The 18778-nt window shown below is 44.6% G+C and overlaps 1 protein-coding gene across 1 annotated transcript in view; it reads left to right on the top strand.

The window, feature by feature from the left end:
- Positions 1-18778, top strand: part of LRIG1 (leucine rich repeats and immunoglobulin like domains 1) — a 135902-nt gene that overhangs the window by 109262 nt on the left and 7862 nt on the right. Inside the window, exons 9-14 of the mRNA XM_054033324.1 lie at positions 2075-2155; positions 11710-11781; positions 13200-13271; positions 15079-15242; positions 17154-17474; positions 17919-18200. Of these exons, the coding sequence (XP_053889299.1) occupies positions 2075-2155; positions 11710-11781; positions 13200-13271; positions 15079-15242; positions 17154-17474; positions 17919-18200 (992 nt within the window). The remainder of the gene's footprint in view (positions 1-2074; positions 2156-11709; positions 11782-13199; positions 13272-15078; positions 15243-17153; positions 17475-17918; positions 18201-18778) is intronic.

Here is an 18778-nt window from a genome sequence, read left to right as displayed (position 1 = left end):
TGTGGCAGGGCTGGATGGGGTGGAATTGGCCTCAGGACAAATCTCCAGGAATAGAGGGTTTATTCATGTGTCCCAGAAAAGAGAACTTAAGTTGCAAGCAGGCGGGTTAGTTGATGTACAGTGTGAAACTGGCAGGAATTAAAACACGTGGCCCCTAAAACGTGAAATGTTTATAATCCAATTTATAGAACACTGTCCTCCCAACATCTTGCAATGCACCGTGGCGAGTCTCCCAGGCCCTGCCTCTCTTCTCTGTTCTCACTTGTCTCTCCCCAACTGCCACTGGAGCATTGTTTGCGCCCACACCCTACTGCATTGTTATTCTGCCATCCGCTTGGCATGGGTCTATCCACAGATCATACTGACAGCCACTATGACGCTGCCTGGGCCAGTGTCACGCTGAGACATGGGACTCGGGTCTGAGAATGACGCCGGCTGAGAAATGGGCATTGTGTCCGTGGGCCATTTCTTTTCACAACCTTAGTTCATGTTGAAAAGCCCAAGAAATCATTGCTAGCAACAAAGACTGCAGTTAATTTGGGTACCTGTGGCAAAAAATCAGTCCTGGCCTGGCTAAGGAAGTCTTGGTACCGAGCTATGGTATTCTTCTGTTCTCATATCATGTGTTAATGTGTAACGCACAAATTAAAAGAAAAAGAAACCCCATTGAAATGCTTGCTGTTCTAATAATCATTTAAGATGCTAAGAAAATAATGGATTTATGAGGGACTGGAGGTTGTTTTGTGGGGGGGTTTTTGTGCCTTCCCTGTTAAAAGGCCTAAAAAGTGTGTTTATTTTTATTTTATTTTATTTTTAAAAAGAACATTAGAAATTCTAAAGTTCTGTCTGCTGAAAGGCACTCTACTGCCTGGAGATTCTTTAAAAATCTTTGGTGGTTTCTGGTTTGCTTGTTTTTATTAAGATCCATGTAACTCCAGAAACTAATGAGCATTTCGAAAATTAAACTGGGAAAAGGCCCTCTTTATTCAAGAATAAGAATGACCACATGGGGAGTTACAACAGTATAATTATGCTAGTATAGTTATGCTGCTAAATTTCTCTGTATAGACAAGACCTTAGACTGTGGAAGTCTTCATTGCCACAGGAAGTCATCGAGGCCAAAAATGTAACAGGATTCAAAAAGGGACTGAACAGTTATATGGATGACAAGAAAATCCAGAGTTACCACACTAATTATAACGGAATTCTGGAAAGTCTATTAAGCCTCATGTTTCATGGCTTAAGCCCGTATATCTGACTGTTAGGCTTTGGCTACACTGGCAATTCACAGCGCTGCAACTTGCTGTGCTCAGGTGTGTGAAAACACCCCCCTGAGCGCAGCGAGTGCAGCGCTGTTAAGCGCCAGTGTAATCAGCGCCTCCAGTGCTGCACGCTCGCTCGCAGCGCTGCAAGCTACTCCCCTTGGAGAGGTGGAGTACATACAGCGCTGCGAGAGCTGGTGGCGTGACTACACGCGCGCTTCACAGCGCTGCCAAGTCCCGAGTGTAGCCAAGCCCTTAGACATCAGGATGAGAGGAGACCTAACATGGAGCACAGATTATCCCACATCTGGGTATTGTGCAATTCTTACACCTTCCTCCAGAGGATTGGGTACTAGCCACTGTTTAAAACAATACTCAACTAAATGGACCTTGCATCTGACCATTCTTATGACCCCTGTTTTTTGTTGTTTTAAAAGGCAGAACAAGCTGCTCTTTGTTTGAGGGGAACTTTCCCCCTCCAGGACTTCTTCATATAGCACAAAGAATTAGAAAAGAGCATAAACCCAGATTTTAAAAATCCACTGCAGGTCACTTTTAAAGTTGCAAAGGGGATCAGATTGGAAAGCATCAGTTACTTTCTTTAGTGCAAGAAAAGTCATATAAAAGTAGTTGGCTCTGCTCAAACAAAGTCTGCTTCGCTGCAGTGCCAGGCTTACAGATCACAGTGATGTACAGCAAGGACAGAATGGGAAGCTCTTTGTAAGCTATTCCCAAACTTTTTCCTTTAGTTCTTTAATGGCGAGCCCAGGACTGAGAAATTGATTGTGAGCTTTCTTTTGTCTTCTCCCCAGGGACCTGGACCATAACGAGATTTCAGGCACAATAGAAGACACCAATGGGGCTTTTACAGGCCTCGAAAACCTAAGCAAGCTGTGAGTAGCCCAGCTTTAGAAGTTTTGTTGAGCTCCTTACGTGAAGGGGGCGGGGGTGGGTGGGGAGGGTTTCTTATACAGACTTTGGGAACAGGGAAAAATCTGAAGAAAGTCTGAGACATGACAGCCCCCCCGACTCACTAAATGGGAGAAAACACCATTCCTCGGAGCACATGTTTTCGATTCATAGAACCCCATGCTGTTAGAGCAGTTGAATATTCACTCACTTAATGGTGGTAGAGACAAGCACATAGATTTGTTCTCTGTCAGATTTAGCACATTTCAGTTGCACTTTGTCCACAAAACTCAAGGGAAAAAGCTTCCTTTCACAAAATCGCTGAGTGATGCTCAGCCTCTAATCAAAAAGCAATAATAAACAAGAGAAAATCTCAGGGTTAGGCTTAATACATCTTACACTTCAGAGTCTAAGTGAATTGGACAAACATCTGTCTCTTAAGGGTTTTGCTGCTGGTTTTTTTTTTTTTTTTTTTTCTTCAGGATATGACCCACCAGTTTCATTAGTGATGCAGTCTTTGTGCAGTTTTATTTACGAGTGATCTTGTGATTACTTTTTAGAGCTCATGTGGGTGGTAATGATAAGCATCTGTATTGGGCCAGAACTGTCAAAGGGATAAAAAGAAAACTGATTCTGTTTGAGAGGAATGTGCAACAAAATATATATTGCAGCTATTGGTAGATGGCTCGAGCTTGGCAGGTATTCAGCCCACTGTTGATTTCTGAATTGCTAAGTGTCCGAGTTGCTTGTTAGATTGTTCCTTTTCCCTTTGGAGGGATTGCATGGAGAAGGATATTTGAAATCAGCTATCTATAATCAATCCTGTCGGGCAAGTTTCTGACAATGGCAGTCTCTTTTAATTATTATTTCTTGCCTCTGTTTGAGTTTTCACCTCCTTCATCACTGTCTCTGATGCTGACATGCCAGGGGGGCACTGTTTGATGGTAGGTGGCTGATATGAATCTCAGCAGGTGGTGCATTGTCACTCTGTCATTAGAGCTGTTTGGGAGAGAGGCTTCAGTGGAGTGGTTGGGACCTAAGATGGGGTTGGAGAAGAGGGACTTGCCATCGTGGGTGTAGAAGGAATTTGATTAATTTAAAGGAGAAGGGGAGGCGGGGTAGTTGGAGATGCAGGTGGGCGAGGATGGGGAAAGACCAGAGTGTAGAATGAACCAGATGTTGAGGGAGGGGTTGAGAACAGGAGTGCTGGAGATAAGGAGGTGGGTGAATACTGGTTAGAGATGAGGCGGGCAGACAGGAAATTCAGTCACTGGAGAAAGCATGGAGGAGGTGCCAGTGGTGGGTGAGGAAACTTCTTGGCTGGTCTTGTTGATAGTTTCCTTTTATCAGAAGAAGCTAGTGACATCCTATATGTGGTAGGAGTCACGTGGGGGCAGTGGGAAAGTTCAAGGAGGGAGTCAAAGGGCGTATTTTAGCAGATGGGGTTGTGGGCAAGGGAGTAGATGAGAGTGGGAAGGCTGCACGCTTGGCAGGGAAGATGGTAGAACAGTAGGAACAGAGAAAAGTCCTGTAGCGGAGGAAGTCTTCATGGTCGGTGGGCTTCCTTCAGAGGCATTGGCACAGGAGCTGGAGTAGAACTGCAGCTGCTGGGGATGCGGGTGTCGGGGTTAGGAGATAAGAAAGGTTAAGGTCTGAAAAGGGGCCAAAGGAGTCAGTGTGGAAGAAGGGAGGGGAGGGGAGTGGAGGGAGTCAGAGCCGACGGGCTGCAGAGAAGTCATGTGAATGTTGCTGGATTGGGGGTTACATATGGGTGAAGGGATGGACAGATTATTGGGTCTCTGCTTGGATTATCCAGTTTGCTTTAAAATGTAATGTAAAACGTAAAGGAAACATGCTCATAATGTGCAGATAATCTAGCTGCCTTTCTTGAGGCATTTTGGTCACATTCGCAGCCTTTCAACTCAAAAGGGCCTAATTTCGTTCATCATCACTCGGGGCTTCAATTAAGTGTCATTCCTACACCCAAACTTAAAAAAAAAATATCGGTCTGTGTGCTAAGTGTTGAACTGTCTAGTATAGCCCCCCCACCCCCTTTAACCCGTCAATAGGCTTTAAAGGCATTAGCATACAAAAAAATAAATGGCACTTCAGAGGAAACCTTCCAATGAATTAATAATCACAGCTCTGTGGAGATTGCCTTAAAAGCTGCTCCCCTTTGATCTGGCATGGATTAGTCTCTGAAAGGATTTAGCCATGAGGGTGTTGTTCAGCATAATGAAGGTGTTAAATTGGGGCGGCGGGGGGGAAGGGGGAGAGTCACTGTAGTCTTCCCTGAATTATAGATGAAGCTCTCCAGAATGGAGAAGGCCGGGCTAAATTAAAACATTGCCTCAGAAAAGGGAGCCGAGAACCACTGAAGCATAAAAAGCATCAGTGGAGTCGCTGGGGAGCCACCAGTTCCCTAATTATTCAAGCTGCTAAATTTAACTGTTTTTTGATGGCTCACTCACTTAAAGACCTTCGTGCAGGTGCAAAGCCGGCAAAGGGGAAAAATGCTACTTTCTAATGAATTGCTTGTGCACGGTGTCGTTATACGACTTTAATTGCAGTGTGGAGGTACTGTTGCCAACTCGCTTGACAGTGGGAGAGCATTTCTTCACTTGCAGCAAGCTGGCTGATTGCAAGGCTGCATGCCCCGGTGCTCCCATTCCAAAATACCAGATCCTTTTGGAGAGGGTCACTGGGTTATAATCATTTCATAATCAGAAAAGTGGTTATCTAGAGTCTGTAAGAAAATAGGAATATGTATTTGAGAGTTTGCAGGAGTGTACACCAGCTTCTTATTACAACTTTTCTATGTATTTCTCATGTACACGGCTATGCAGAATAGTTGCATTCAGTTAGATGCACATACAATAGTTGCATATAAACAGCACACGCGTGCACACACGTATACATGTAAAGGTGGGTAAAAATCTCCACCTCCGATTTTTAAGGACCAAGAGTCACTATAAATGGTGAACAGGATTCTCCAAAATGACTTAACTAAGGGGTCAACCTCATTTTGAACACTAACATCTAAATTCTGATGGATTGTTCCTCATCCAAGGAGCTCAATAAAGATTATGAAATATTTTCACCAAATAGGAACTTCTGCAAAGTGGCTTGCAAATGAGCGTGCCTTTTATCAGCCACTAGGGACAGTCTATGTCAGCTGTCTTTATTCTTCTAATAAAACTATTTTTAAAAAAAAGAAGAAAAGACAATCTAAGGAATGGCCTCAAACTCTCTGAAGATGCAACTATGGTTTTATGCTAAACTAATTTTGACCATAAAGGGTGTGTGTGTGTGTGTGTTTGATTGTTTGTTTCCCTGTGGAAGATAGGTAATAACTTTGCCAGAAACCTAAGGTTTGATTCTGCTTTGTAGTTGTACGTGTTGTACAGAGAAAGACTAAGAACAGTAATTGGTTTTCCATTAAATGTGTGACACAGAAATTTACCATTAAACTGGATGATAATAGCCAACTCTTGCTGGCATGCCTGTAGTAGAAAAGAATTATGGGATATCTCACATAGGAGGAGACAAGATTACCCATTGTTGGGGCCCTGGAACGGGGAAGGCATGAACTAGTGAGCTGAGGAGGTGCGTGGTTTGGAGGATAACATAGTTTTGGCTAGTTGCGTGTCGTTTTTCCGTTTTAAATCATTGTTGTAAACTATCATTAGCTGCATTTGCTCTGTAAGGATGATGATGATATTCATAGACTTTAAGGCCTGAAAGAACCATTGTGATCATCCACTCTGACCTCTTGCACATTGCAGATCACAACCTCACCCACCCACTCCTGTGATAGACCCCTGACCTCTAGCTGAGCTACTGAAGGTTTCAAATCATGATTTAAAGACTTCAGGTTACAAAGAGACTCCTCCATTTACTCTAGTTCAAACCAGCAAGTGATCCGTGCCCCATGCTGCAGAAAAAAACACCCCCCTCCCCCACCAGGTTCTCTGTCAATCTGGCCCAGGGAGAAATTCCTTCCAGACCCCAAATATGATGATCAGTTAGACCCTGAGCATCTTGGCAAGACCCAACAGCCAAACACCAGGGACTCCCCATCGAGTGTCCCATCTCTGGTCGCTGAAGGTAGCAGTCATATTGGCTACATGCCATTGAAGGGAATCTCATCATACTATCCCCCCCATAAACTTATCAAACTCAGTTCTGAAGCCAGTTAGGTTTTTTGCCCCCACTGCTCCCCTTGGAAGGCTGTTCCAGAACTTCATTCCTCTGATGGTTAGAAACTTCATCTAATTTCGAGCCTAAACTAGTTGATGGCCAGTTGATGCCCATTTGTTCTTGTGCCAGTGTTGGCCCTTCACTTAAATAACTCCTCTCCCTCCCTGCTATTTATCTCTCTGAAGTATAGAGAGCAATCATATCTCCCCTCAGCTTTCATTTGGTTAGGCCAAACGGGCCAAGCCCCTTAAGTCTCCTTTTGTAAAAGTGGGTACTCCATTCCGCTTATCATTCTGGTAGCCCTTCTCTGCACCTATTCCAGTTTGAATTAATCTCTCTTAAACATGGGAGACCAGAACTGACACAGTATTCCAGATGAGTTCTCACCAGTGCCTTGTATAATGGTAGTAATACTTCCCTATCTCTACTGGAAACACCTCCCCTGAGGCAACCTAGGATTGCATTAACCTTTTCATGGTTGCATCACGTTGGTGGCTCACAGTCATTCTGTGATCAAACAACAAACACAGGTCTTTTTTCTCCTCTGTCACTTTTAACTGAAATGTCCCCAATTTATTTACTCAAAATTCTTGTTCGTTCCTAAGTGCATGACCTTACACTTTGCACTATTAAATTTCATCCCATTTCTATTACTCCAGTTTTCAAGGTCATCCAAATCTTGTATGATATTCCAGTCCTCCTTTGTATTGGCAACACCACCCAACTTTGTCATCTGCAAATTTTATTAGCATACTCCCATTTTTTGTGCAAGGGTCTGTGATGAAAATGTTAAATAAGATTGGTCCCAAGATTGATCCTTCAGGAACTCCACTAGTAACCTCCTTCCAGCCTTACTGTTCACCTTTCATTATGATCCGTTGTAGTCTCCCCTTTAACCAGTTCTTTATCCACCTTTTGATTCTCATATTAATCCCCATTTTTTCCAATTTAATTAATAATTTCTCATGTGGAACTGTATCAAATGCCTTACTGCAGTTCCTTTATCTGGAAAATCAGTTATCTTCTCAAAGAAAAAGATCAGATTGGTCTGGCGTAATCTACCTCCTGTAAAACCACGTTGTATTTTATCCCAATTACCATTTACCTCTATTTCCTTATCTACTTTCTCTACAAAATTTGTTCCAAGACCTTGCATGCAATTGCGGTAAAACAAACGGGCCTGTAGCTTATGGGATCATGTTTTTCTTTTCTTCAAAATAGGTACTGTATTAGCAATTCTCCAGTCATCAGATATGACCTCCAAGTTTACAGATTAATTAAAAATACTTGCTTTTGGGCTTGCAATTTCATGTCCTAGTTCCTTTAATATTCTTGGATAGAGATCATCTGGGCCTCCAATTTGGTCTCATTAAACTACACCTCTACCCCGATATAACGCTGTCCTCAGGAGCCAAAAAAATCTTAACGCGTTATATCGAACTTGCTTTGATCCGCCGGAGTGCACAGCGCCCCCTCCTCCCTGGAGCACTGCTTTACTGTGTTGTATCCGAATTCGTGTTATATTGGGTCACGTTATATCGGGGTAGAGATGTATTTGAATTTGACTGCTATCTGGGATGCGTCATTTCTACTTCCACGTCCTTGTTCCCATTAGTCACCCTGCCACTACCCTAAAGCTCCTCATTACCCTTATTAAAAATTTAGGCAAAGTGCTCGGTTAGGTGTTGGGCCATGCATAGATTATCTTTAATCTCTTCTGTTCTCACTTGCAACCTTCTATGAGTCACCCTCTATCCTCCTGGGGCTCTGAACTCTGGCTGTCTCCATTAACTCTTTCCCTCTTGTAGGACTATCTGCTCTTCTCTTCTTCCTTGTCCTCCTACCTTCTGGTACTGCCTGCTGTGCCTCTTCCTTTCTCAATTTGATTAACCTGTTCCTCCGCTCTGTTTCTCCTTTGCTAGCCTGTCTTTTCCTCCACCTTGTTCTCAGGGTTGCATGCTTCCTCTGGCTGCTTTCCTCATCCACCAGTCTACTCCTGGAGTTCTCCAGTTAAGCTTGCATCCGCAACTCTTGAGTTTTCCCTTCAGCCTCCTCTCTTCTCCCCTCTGTTATCCATTTAGATCCCCTTCAAAACTCAACCACACTTTCTACCTGCATCTTCTCTTCCATCAGATCTATAAGGCAGCACCTCATACAAACGAAGCACCTTTCAGGTGCCTGCTCCAGAATAATGTACAGCCTGCAGCTTCCACATCTAATCATCTTGTTGTCTCTTCCATTCCTTGGGTCGCTACCACTGCTGCTTCTGTAGCTGTCATAGCTCCTCCCCCAAATTCCCATTCAAAGTCCCTGTTTTCAGCTCTGCTGGCTGGCCGCTTGGCTGCCTTCATAGCCCTGCTGAGTAGGGAAGACTCCACTGGGATCAGCGGCTCTGCATCTCTCCCAGCACGCTGCCCCCATGCTAGCCTCTGCAAACTGAAAACAGAGAAAGCAAGCAAAAGCAAACCAACACTCTCAAGAACTCACTCACTGGCCCTAAGGAACAAGGGGCTTGCCTCTGTCCTCCAACAGATTTCCATTTAAACTCTACTGTGTCCATGATTCATGGTTCCAGGGGCCACAGACCTCTGTGTATGGGTACAGAAAGGGTCATGACCTGCACGCCAGTCCAGGGGTTGGAGTGTTGGCTGCGTCATTCCCTGCCCACCATTACAGTGGTGGATTCTGTATCCTCAAACCAGGCACGGTTCTATATTCAGGCTGTTGCAAGACCTGCACATTTCACTCTAAGTAATTGCATCACTGCAGTTTATTCTGTGTTCTTGCTTAATCACCCAGCCAGTGCAGTGAGCTCTAATTTTTGCATATTTCCAGTGAGCCCTCAGTTTTATATAGTGTTATCCGCTAAATGGTCTGGATCTTCAGGGTGCTATTTGCACCACTTGATGGGATTTCTTCAGAACCACTCAAACACATTTTGAAGATTGTTTTCTGGAACTCCTGATGCCAACTCCCTGCAAATTACCTGAGTTTGCCAGACTTTTCAGCTGACCCATCAATAATCAGCTGGATTGGATGCAGTTGAGAACCAAACTATAATAAAAGGTGTATCTGAAAGATGTACCTTGCATAACAAGAGCTTGGAAGAAACCTTCTAAATATTGACCTTTACTGATGTTTAGTAAAGGCATTCATGTTTTTAGGTGAACCCTTCTACTGATTTCAGAGTTGTAGACGTGTTAGTCTGTATCAGCAAATCAACGAGGAGTCCTTGTGGCACCTTAGTGACTAACAAATTTATTTGGGCATAAGCTTTCGTGGGCTAAAACCCATTTCATCAGATGCATGGAGTGAAAAATACAGTAAGCAGTATATATTCCAGCACATGAAACGATGGGAGTTGCTTTACTAAGTGGGGGGTCAGTGCTAACAAGGCCAATTCAATTAAGGTGGAAGTGGCCTATTCTCAACAGTTGACAAGAAGGGGTGAACATCAAGAGAGGGAAAATTACTTTTGTAGTGCTAACGAGGCAAATGCAATCAAGGTGGATGTCGCCCATTTCCAACAGTTGACAAGAAGGTGTGAGTATCAGCAGAGGAAAAATTACTTTTTGTAGTGACCCATCCACTCCCAGTCTTTATTCAGGCCTAATTCGATGGTATCCAGTTTACAAATTAATTCCAGTTCTGTAGTTTCTCATTGAAGTCTGTTTTTGAAGTTTTTTTTGTTGAAGAATTGCCACTTTTAAGTCTGTTATTGAGTGTCCAGGGAGATCAAAGTGCTCTCCTACTGGTTTTTTGAATGTTACAATTCTTGATGTCTGATTTGTGTCCATTTATTCTTTTGCGTAGAGACTGTCTGGTTTGGCCAGTGTACATGGCAGAGGGGCATTGCTGGCACATGATGGCATATATCACATTGGTAGATGTGAAGGTGAACGAGCCCCCGATGGTGTGGCTGATGTGGTTAGGTCCTACGATGGAGTCCCTTGAATAGATATGCGGACAGAGTTGGCAACGGGGTTTGTTGCAGGGATTGGTTCCTGGGTTAGTGTTTTTGTTGTGTGGTGTGTAGTTGCTGGTGAGTATTTGGTTCAGGTTGGAGAGCTGTCTGTAAGCGAGGACTGGCCTGTCTCCCAAGATCTGTGAGAATGAGGGATCATCCTTTAGGATAGGTTGTAGATCCTAGATGATGCACTGGAGAGGTTTTAGTTGGGGGCTGAAGGTGACAGCTAGTGGCGTTCTGTTACTTTCTTTGTTGGGTCTGTCCTGTAGTAGGTGACTACTGGGTACCCTTAAGGTTCTGTCAGTCTGTTTCTTCACTTCACAAGTGGGTATTGTAGTTTTAAGAACGCTTGATAGAGATACTGTAGGTGTTTGTCTCTGTCTGAGGGATGGAACAAATGCAGTTGTATCTTAGAGCTTGGCTGTAGACAATGGATCGTGTATGTGGTCTGGATGAAAGTTGGAGGCATGTAGGTAAGTATAGCGGTCAGTAGGTTTCTGGTATAGGGTGGTGTTTATGTGACCATTGTTTATTTGCACTGTAGTGTCCAGGAAGTGGCTCTCTTGTGTGGGCTGATCCAGGCTGAGGTTGATGGTGGGATGGAAATTGTTGAAATCCTACTGATAATTGCCAATTGTGAATATTTATAGAAAATTGGTACTTTGTAAATATCAGATTGTGCTGTGAGCATCATAATTGGCAGTGTTCTGCAAAGCACACAAATCATCTCCTGCTTATTAGCACTGAATGGTGATCCTCAGGAATGCTGGTCATTCATGGAAGTTTGAAAACATATTCATTGTCCCTTGGGACAGGGCTCGCCAAGTGATGCTTTGTTCAGGACCCTGTTGTATTAGGCACTTTACAAACATGCATAAAGAGACCCGCCCCCTTTAAAGACCTTGCAGCTCCTGAATGTGTGCTGAAGTTCAGCTTGTCCTATAGGACAAACAGCAGTGAATAAATTATTCCTCTTCTACTAAAGGTCAGAAGTGGAAAGTGTTGCAGCGATCGTCCAATACCTTGTTAAACTGGCATTGCACTTAATTCTATCCACAACCAGCCATCGCAGAATACAGGGGGCCTTCTGTTACTCAACAAGCCAATTTCCAAGTACCATCGCAAACCTGCCTCTTGCTGTGATAGGGCGCATTCCGTTTCATACTGTCATCACTATTAAATTGTAATACAGATAAAAGTATTTAATTTCAGGAGGGGAAGACGTGCACGCTTCAGCCCCTTAATCTCTGTGCAGTTCAGATTTCTAGTCCCTTATACTGGACACTTTATCAGATACAGTCACGCTAATTGTGTTCTTTTCTTTTGCGTTTTCTTTCTGTTTATCTGGCACTGGATGTTTGGAAACTGCAGAACTCTGTTTGGAAACAAGATCAAGTCAGTGGCCAAGAAAGCGTTCTCAGGCCTGGAGGCCCTGGAGCACCTGTGAGTAACCCACCATCCTTTGCTGTTTGGAACGGGGCCTGCCAAAAATGGCTGAGGAGGTCTGCTAGCAATTTAATAGCGTCTTTGTAAACTGAGAAGCCGGTCCATTTGTGGGGGCCAGCTGTTTCCTTCTCATTATAAGTCAGCTTCAACTTTGGCCTTTCTTTGTGCCAGGAACAAAGTTACAGAACATATGGCAAATTTGCATGCCCTTAATTTTTTGATTTGTATTGGGATAAATATCTCCTTGACTCAAAACACGATTACTCTGCAGGCTGTTTGCAGCGAAGCCGGGGTTCAGACCTGGCTGTCGCTCCCCCGCTCAGCATTCCTCCAAACTCCGTGACGAGACATGTTGAAAATGACGAGCTTCCGGTACAGAAACAAAACCTCTCATTCAGTATAACCACTTTCTGAGCTGTTTGCAGGAAACCAATTCGGCTATAGCTAAGCAGTTCTTCCCGTCTCCTCCCAGGGCCGATGCCTCTAGCAGTGATTCAGCATTAGTTTCCTCTTACGAATTCAGCCAGGTTTAAATATTTTGTTGCTCTGTGTGATGTATTGGATGCTGAACATGTTGACTCTTAGGCCACTGGCCCCAAAACAACCAGTGAGGAGAAAGTGTGTTTTGGAGGGGTCAGTATTGCAGTTGTACTGAGATTTGCACTTAAAGCAACACTAAACTCCTATTGTTTCCCACGTTAGTGACTGAGTTTAGAGTCCAAACTTTAGCATAATCCCTCTTCAAAGGACAAGTGTTTTTTTTAGTAAAATATTGATGAACTTCTGCAAAGGGAAGCATTTAAAAATACTCCTTTTTGGAAATGTTTGCCCCCTTTTCCTCAAACCAGCTTTAGAAAACCTGAACAAGCATGTTCCCCCCAAACATCTTCTCAGCTATATGTCCCCTTTGGAACATTTATAATTAAACACATAGATGGATATAGTCCTCTTGTTCAGGATAACCGTTTTCAAGGTAATGGAGCAACACAGATTTCCAGCTGCTGAGAATTTGGTCCATGACCAATAAACCTGCTTGGAAGTCAAGGCTGCCTGCTGGGTGCTCAAGAAGAGGGTGGAGATATGTAGATGTGTGAGCAATGACTGGTGGAGGTAGTCTAGTCTGAGACGGTAACGTGTAGATGAGGCGCTGAATGGTTAGTTGCTCGTTTCTTTGCTTCTTGTGGCTTGCATTGGTGGGCTGTGCAGTCTAGCAGCCTTAGCTCAGAGTTAACAAGTGTTTTGTATAGCATAGATCCGCAATAGTACAAATACAAACCATCGTGCGCTCTCTGAATATGGAGCTTGCATCCCATAAAATGTGTATGCTGCTATTTAGCTTGGAGAAAAGATGTTGGTCTCTCGATGTTACTGACGCATTAATTTTTTTAAAAAGTGCCTCTGGTTTTGTTCTGCAGGAACCTCAGGGACAATGCAATCAGGTCTGTCCAACCAGAGGCTTTTGCTAAGATGAAGAACCTGAAGCAGCTGTAAGTATTTGGACCGTATGTACCATTAAGCCGGCACTGATCTTTCTCGTACTGTACGTGAGTGGTACCACATTGGTCATATGTCATGGCATAACATGCCATTGGAAACAATTCCCCCCTCTCTCGCAACCTTCGCTACAGGTTATTTTTACACTTGAGCAGATGTCCAGACACATCTCACACTTAGTAGTGAGTGAAATCAGATCATAGTAACCGTGGGTAGCATGTGTGCAATTATCCATCTCCACTCAGAAAACCCAGTTCTGTTAGCCATCTCTTGTTCTTACACGGTGCTCTATTTAATTCTTGGTGGCCGACCTGCATTTCTGGTATGCCTATGTTTAGGGTCTGCACACGGTGCTGACATTTCAGTGGACTTGAGACATACATCATCTAGTGTCAGCTGTAAAAACATGGCTGTGTTATCAGAACTGCTACTTTTGCTCAATGCTAAGGCTGTCCCTTGTTCTATACATACACACGGATGCATGTCGTCATCTCAGTGTTCTAAAGGTTAAGCTGTAATATTTGATGATCTCAAATCCTGCCCCCAGTTGCTGTATAGTTAATGTGTGGTTCACGACCTCTGCTTGACCTTTGGTGCGACTCCTTTAAGTCAAACCTGTATCGCTTCTTCGCTGATAGTGAAGTTTCATAGAAAGCAATTTTTAGGCAAAGGCATGTTTTATGATATACTGTAGAGGGGGAACTTTAATGGTCACTTGTCTACATGGTGCTTTGTAAGAGGTTCCTAAACCAACACCAGGGCCAAGTTCTCTGCCGATGTACATTTTCAGAGCACCATTGGTCTTAGGGCCGTGACAAGTTAAACCAACAGAGAATTTGGCCTGGCGTGTTCTAAAAATTATGTAGAGAACATCTCACATCAACACATAAAACCCAGGCTTAGCTTTACTAAAGTAGTTCTGCAGAGTTTGAAGTGATTGTGTCTAGTTTTGATGGCCTTCAGCTAGTTACACAGGTGAAGTATCTTCTGAATTCCAAGATTTCTTCTTAACAGTAGCCACTAAATTCCCAGGAGAATGCTGAGAAATGTTTGTTGTTTGAATTAGTCACTGTTTTTGTTGGACGTATACAAAACCAGTTGATTTGTTTGTCCTCCCCTCCCCTGTGTATCACAATTCACTGAGCTGAGCACCTGCCTTCTGAACCCCTTAGTCGTACTGGTGCACAAACAAATAAGTGCACAAACAGAAAGCGCGAAAGAGACATGTTGGCTTGGACTGTATCGGAAATGCACTAAAGATTAGCATTGGTCAAATAGGTTACTAACGGTTGTAAGTAGAGAGCTTCACAGAACGCTTTCAACATTCAGCGATTGAACCTTGCAGTCAATCGATACAGTCTTTTGGCAGAGAAGGTGCATGTGTAGGAATTATGCAAGCGGGGTTCAGGATTCCTGGGTTCCATGCCTGACTCTGCCCCTGATACATGCCTCCTTGGTAAGGTTACTCAGGTCCAGATCCCCAAGGGTATTTCGGCTCCTTGCTTCCATTGAGATCTCTCTCTGCCTCGGTTTACCTAACTGTAAATCACCACTTGCCAGCCTCTCAGGGTTGTTGCAAGGGTTCATTAATGTTTATAAAGTGTTAGGAGCTTTTTTGGGAGGGAGGGAGAGGAAAGGTGCTATACAAGTGTGATGTATTTAGCCCAACAGCCATCCTCTCCCTTTGTGCTCGTGCTGAGGGAAAGGGAGGACTGCCAAGTGGCTTTAAAGGGCTCGGAGCTTTACAGCGTTTCCTTGCAAGGGTCACAAGCAGGCGCTTTCGTTTCTGTTTCCCTCCAGCCACATAAACAGCGACAGCTTCCTGTGCGATTGCCAGCTGAAATGGTTGCCGCCGTGGTTAGCCGAGAAGGAGCAGCAGCCCTTCGTGGTAGCCACCTGTGCCCATCCTGAGTCGCTCAAGAGCAAGAGCATTTTTGCCGTGCCCACAGAAAGTTTTGTGTGTGGTAAGTGGGGTCTGGGTGTGAGGCTGTGTGAACGGCAGGTCTCGTTTCGGCCAGAATTTCCTTTTACTGCTAGACTGTGTGATTATGTTGGGGCTGGTGGGGGGTTTGTGTCATCAAAGCCAACCCAAGTCTACATTTTAAAAATTAGTCACTGGCTACAATTTATTTCCCACCAAAACCACACATCACATTGCTTGCATCTAGTGTATTCCTTTACAAGGCGCTCAGAGTATTCAATCAAAGGGGACTAACAATTGCTTCAGTTATAACTGTTATAGGAAGACAGCTCCGGTGCTAGAGAGCTAATATGGGCAGGATTTCAGCTGTGGATTTGCACACACAGAATGATAGCACTGTGAGCGTGGGTTGTTGGCTTTGGGATTTCCCCTCCCCCTTCTCCCCCCTTGCTGTCCCTCAATCGTAAGAACAAAAGGTTTTAAAAAAAATTGTGGCGGGAGGGGTCTTTAAATATAAGCTCTTTTTATGGATGTTTTATCCATTAAATCTGAAACAGCCAATTGCTAAAATTTGCATTTGTGTGTCTGTGATTAATTTTTATTTGCTTGGATCATAACTACTGCTTTCCTTTCATCCAGCTGCTCGCTGCCGTTACGTCCAAGTGTGGCTGCAAACCAGCCCGGCAAATGCAGAACAGCTGAACACACACACACAACCTAGCTTTTAATCGGGAACAATTAAAAGTGATCAAGAGAAAGCTGTGGTAGGAGAATGGGCCAAAGTCACGGTTGCTTTCCTCCTTTGAAACTAAACAGGGCACGGGGTTTGGAACCTCTCTGTGTGGTTTGTCCTGTTAACTGATGTGGATTTTAGTCTTACTTCTTTACAGTGCTAGTTTATGGAGAGCAGAGCAGCTTTTGAAAGTTCTCTTGCCTCAGTTGAAAGCATAACTCGCACGTCTCATTGGTGAAAGTTCACCCCACGTTCCATCCACATCCAGATGAGCACAAATATACACACACATGCTTAACACGCATGGCATTAGAGCGGAGATGGCCGGCCTCTGAATGGGCTTGTTGGGGTGGTTGTTTCAGTCTGAAAGGAGAAGAGATGAGTTTTCAAATGCTCTGTCCCCCTGGCAAGTCATCACAAAGTTGCAAAATCAACCTTTCTAACATAAGGACAGCTTTACATCTCAGATGACTGCCAAGCCATCCAGCCACCAGTCCTCCCCAGCTCCAGGGGCATCACTGTTTAATTACGTTACTCCAATAGTCAGTTACACTGTTTGTCGAAATCTAATAAACCACACTGCTTGGAACTCTGCTAAAACCAACAGTCGCCCAGGGCAGAGGGGTGCATACGCAGGCCTCCGCTTTGGAAGGGTGACAGGCAAATACAGCTGCTAGGAATAGACATCTCGTACCATCATGCCCCTGCTTGTGAGTGCTTGTCAGTTGCAACAGTGACTTTAACCCTCATCACCCTCCACTTCAGGTTAATGCAAGAGCTTGAGGGAGGGGTGGTTTAGAGGTGAAATCTTAGGGGCTGCAACTTACTCTTAAAGTTGAACCTCAGATTTGCTCTTATTGTTTGAATTGATGCTTTGTCCAGGAGTGGTGTAAGTATTCTGGTAGCACCTCATTGCGCTAGGCACTACATGCCGGCACGCATACACTCTGAAAACATGGTGCCTGCCCCTGCAAACTAAGCATTTTGCAAGAGCAGGCAGATACTCTATTGCATAGAGGTCATTTATCTTCCCATCGACAGTACATAAAGACAAATGTGTAGACATGTCAATTCCTCCAGTTAAATGTACTCATTGTTAATTAAATCTAGATTCACTCTGCATTAAAATAATATTGTAGGTGAAAATGGCAAGGATTGTGACCGGGAACAGTGGTCACAGTGTCCTAGTCCAGGGCTGAGCCGCTGTCATTTGTTTTTCAGACGATTTCCCCAAACCCCAGATTATTATTCAGCCAGAGACGACCATGGCCGTTCTCGACAAGGATATCCGCTTCACCTGCTCGGCCGCAAGCAGCAGCAGCTCCCCTATGACATTTGCCTGGAAGAAGGACAACGAGGTCCTGCACAATGCGGAGATTGAGAACTTTGCCCATGCGCGGGCCAAGAACGGTGAGGTGACGGAGTACACCACCATCCTGCACCTGCGGCACGTCACCTTCGCCCACGAGGGGCGCTACCAGTGCATCATCACCAACCACTTTGGTTCCACCTACTCCAACAAGGCCCGGCTCACTGTTAACGGTGAGCGCCAGGCTGGGGTCAGATTCTTTTCTTGTAGGTAAAAAGGTCAGCCAGCCGTACGTATCCCCCGGAGTGTTGGGAGGCCCCGTATTATAGGCACACACCTGCTGTGATGACCCCGTTCTGACTAGGCACTTAAGTACATGCTTAACTTCAAGCACGCGAGTCATCGCTAAACACAGGCCTCATCCCATTGGTTTCAGCCGCTCCAGTAGGGTCTCTGCCCGCAGCAATGAAAGTCTGACAGGACTAGAATGAGGGAAAATCTCAAATAACATTTCCCTTTAGAGGGAGGATGGTTTTTATTTGTTTCATAGCCTGAAGACTGATCCCAGAAGCAAGTGAAATTAGTTTAACGGAGGATTTTCAGGTATCAGGAAGGTAGGTCTCATTTCCCTAAGGCTGTTTGTCACTCTACCCCTCTGCCCCCTCTTCCCTTCACAGTGTTGCCTTCATTTATTAAAACCCCCCACGACATCACCAGCCGGACAGGGACGACAGCACGGTTGGAATGTGCGGCCAATGGCTTCCCCATCCCACAAATTGCTTGGCAGAAGGACGGAGGCACCGACTTCCCAGCAGCCCGAGAGCGCCGCATGCACGTCATGCCAGATGATGATGTCTTCTTCATCATGGATGTGAAGATAGAGGACATGGGCGTTTACAGCTGCACAGCGCAGAACTCTGCGGGCTCTGTGCTGGCCAACGCCACCCTGACTGTACTAGGTAAGCAGCTTTGCTTCCTTGGGGATCCGGGCAGGGCAGGCAGAGGAACCATTTTGAGTTTTCAAAATGGCTTTTAGAAGGGAATGCTTGAGTTGTCAGAAGCCATAGCCATACTCATGGGACAATGGGCTTGGGGTGACGTCGGTAGGTTATGGTACTATGAAAGGACCCAGATAAGTGAAAAATAGTCCTGTTTCTGTTGCAAGTCAGCCTTCTTCTATAGGAGAAACCCATTAAGCCATGCTGTTTGCCTCCCCTGCCAAGGAGAAATATGCAGGAGGAAACTAAACTCTGCCTCCCTGCCCTACAAGTTATTAGTTTGTGACAGCTGTTATTCCTCCTCCAAAGTGGGAGACGATTAGCCTGGGGCATGGGTTTCTTGTGTAGGATATGGAAAGAAAACTAAAGCAGAACTGATAGTAAAGGCCCAGATTATGCCAGTTAGACATGGGCAGTGAGGCGTCCCTGGGGAAGCTGACATACGAGACCCTGTATTGTTTAGCCAATCTCTAGAACTTTGCTAATTGTGTCTTCAGAAAGGTCTGTTAGTTTGCTAACTCTAGATGATCTGAGTCATC

This window comes from Malaclemys terrapin, chromosome 7 (genome assembly GCF_027887155.1).
Source record: "Malaclemys terrapin pileata isolate rMalTer1 chromosome 7, rMalTer1.hap1, whole genome shotgun sequence".
NCBI lineage: Eukaryota > Metazoa > Chordata > Testudines > Emydidae > Malaclemys > Malaclemys terrapin.
This window is presented reverse-complemented; position numbering and strand designations above follow the sequence as displayed.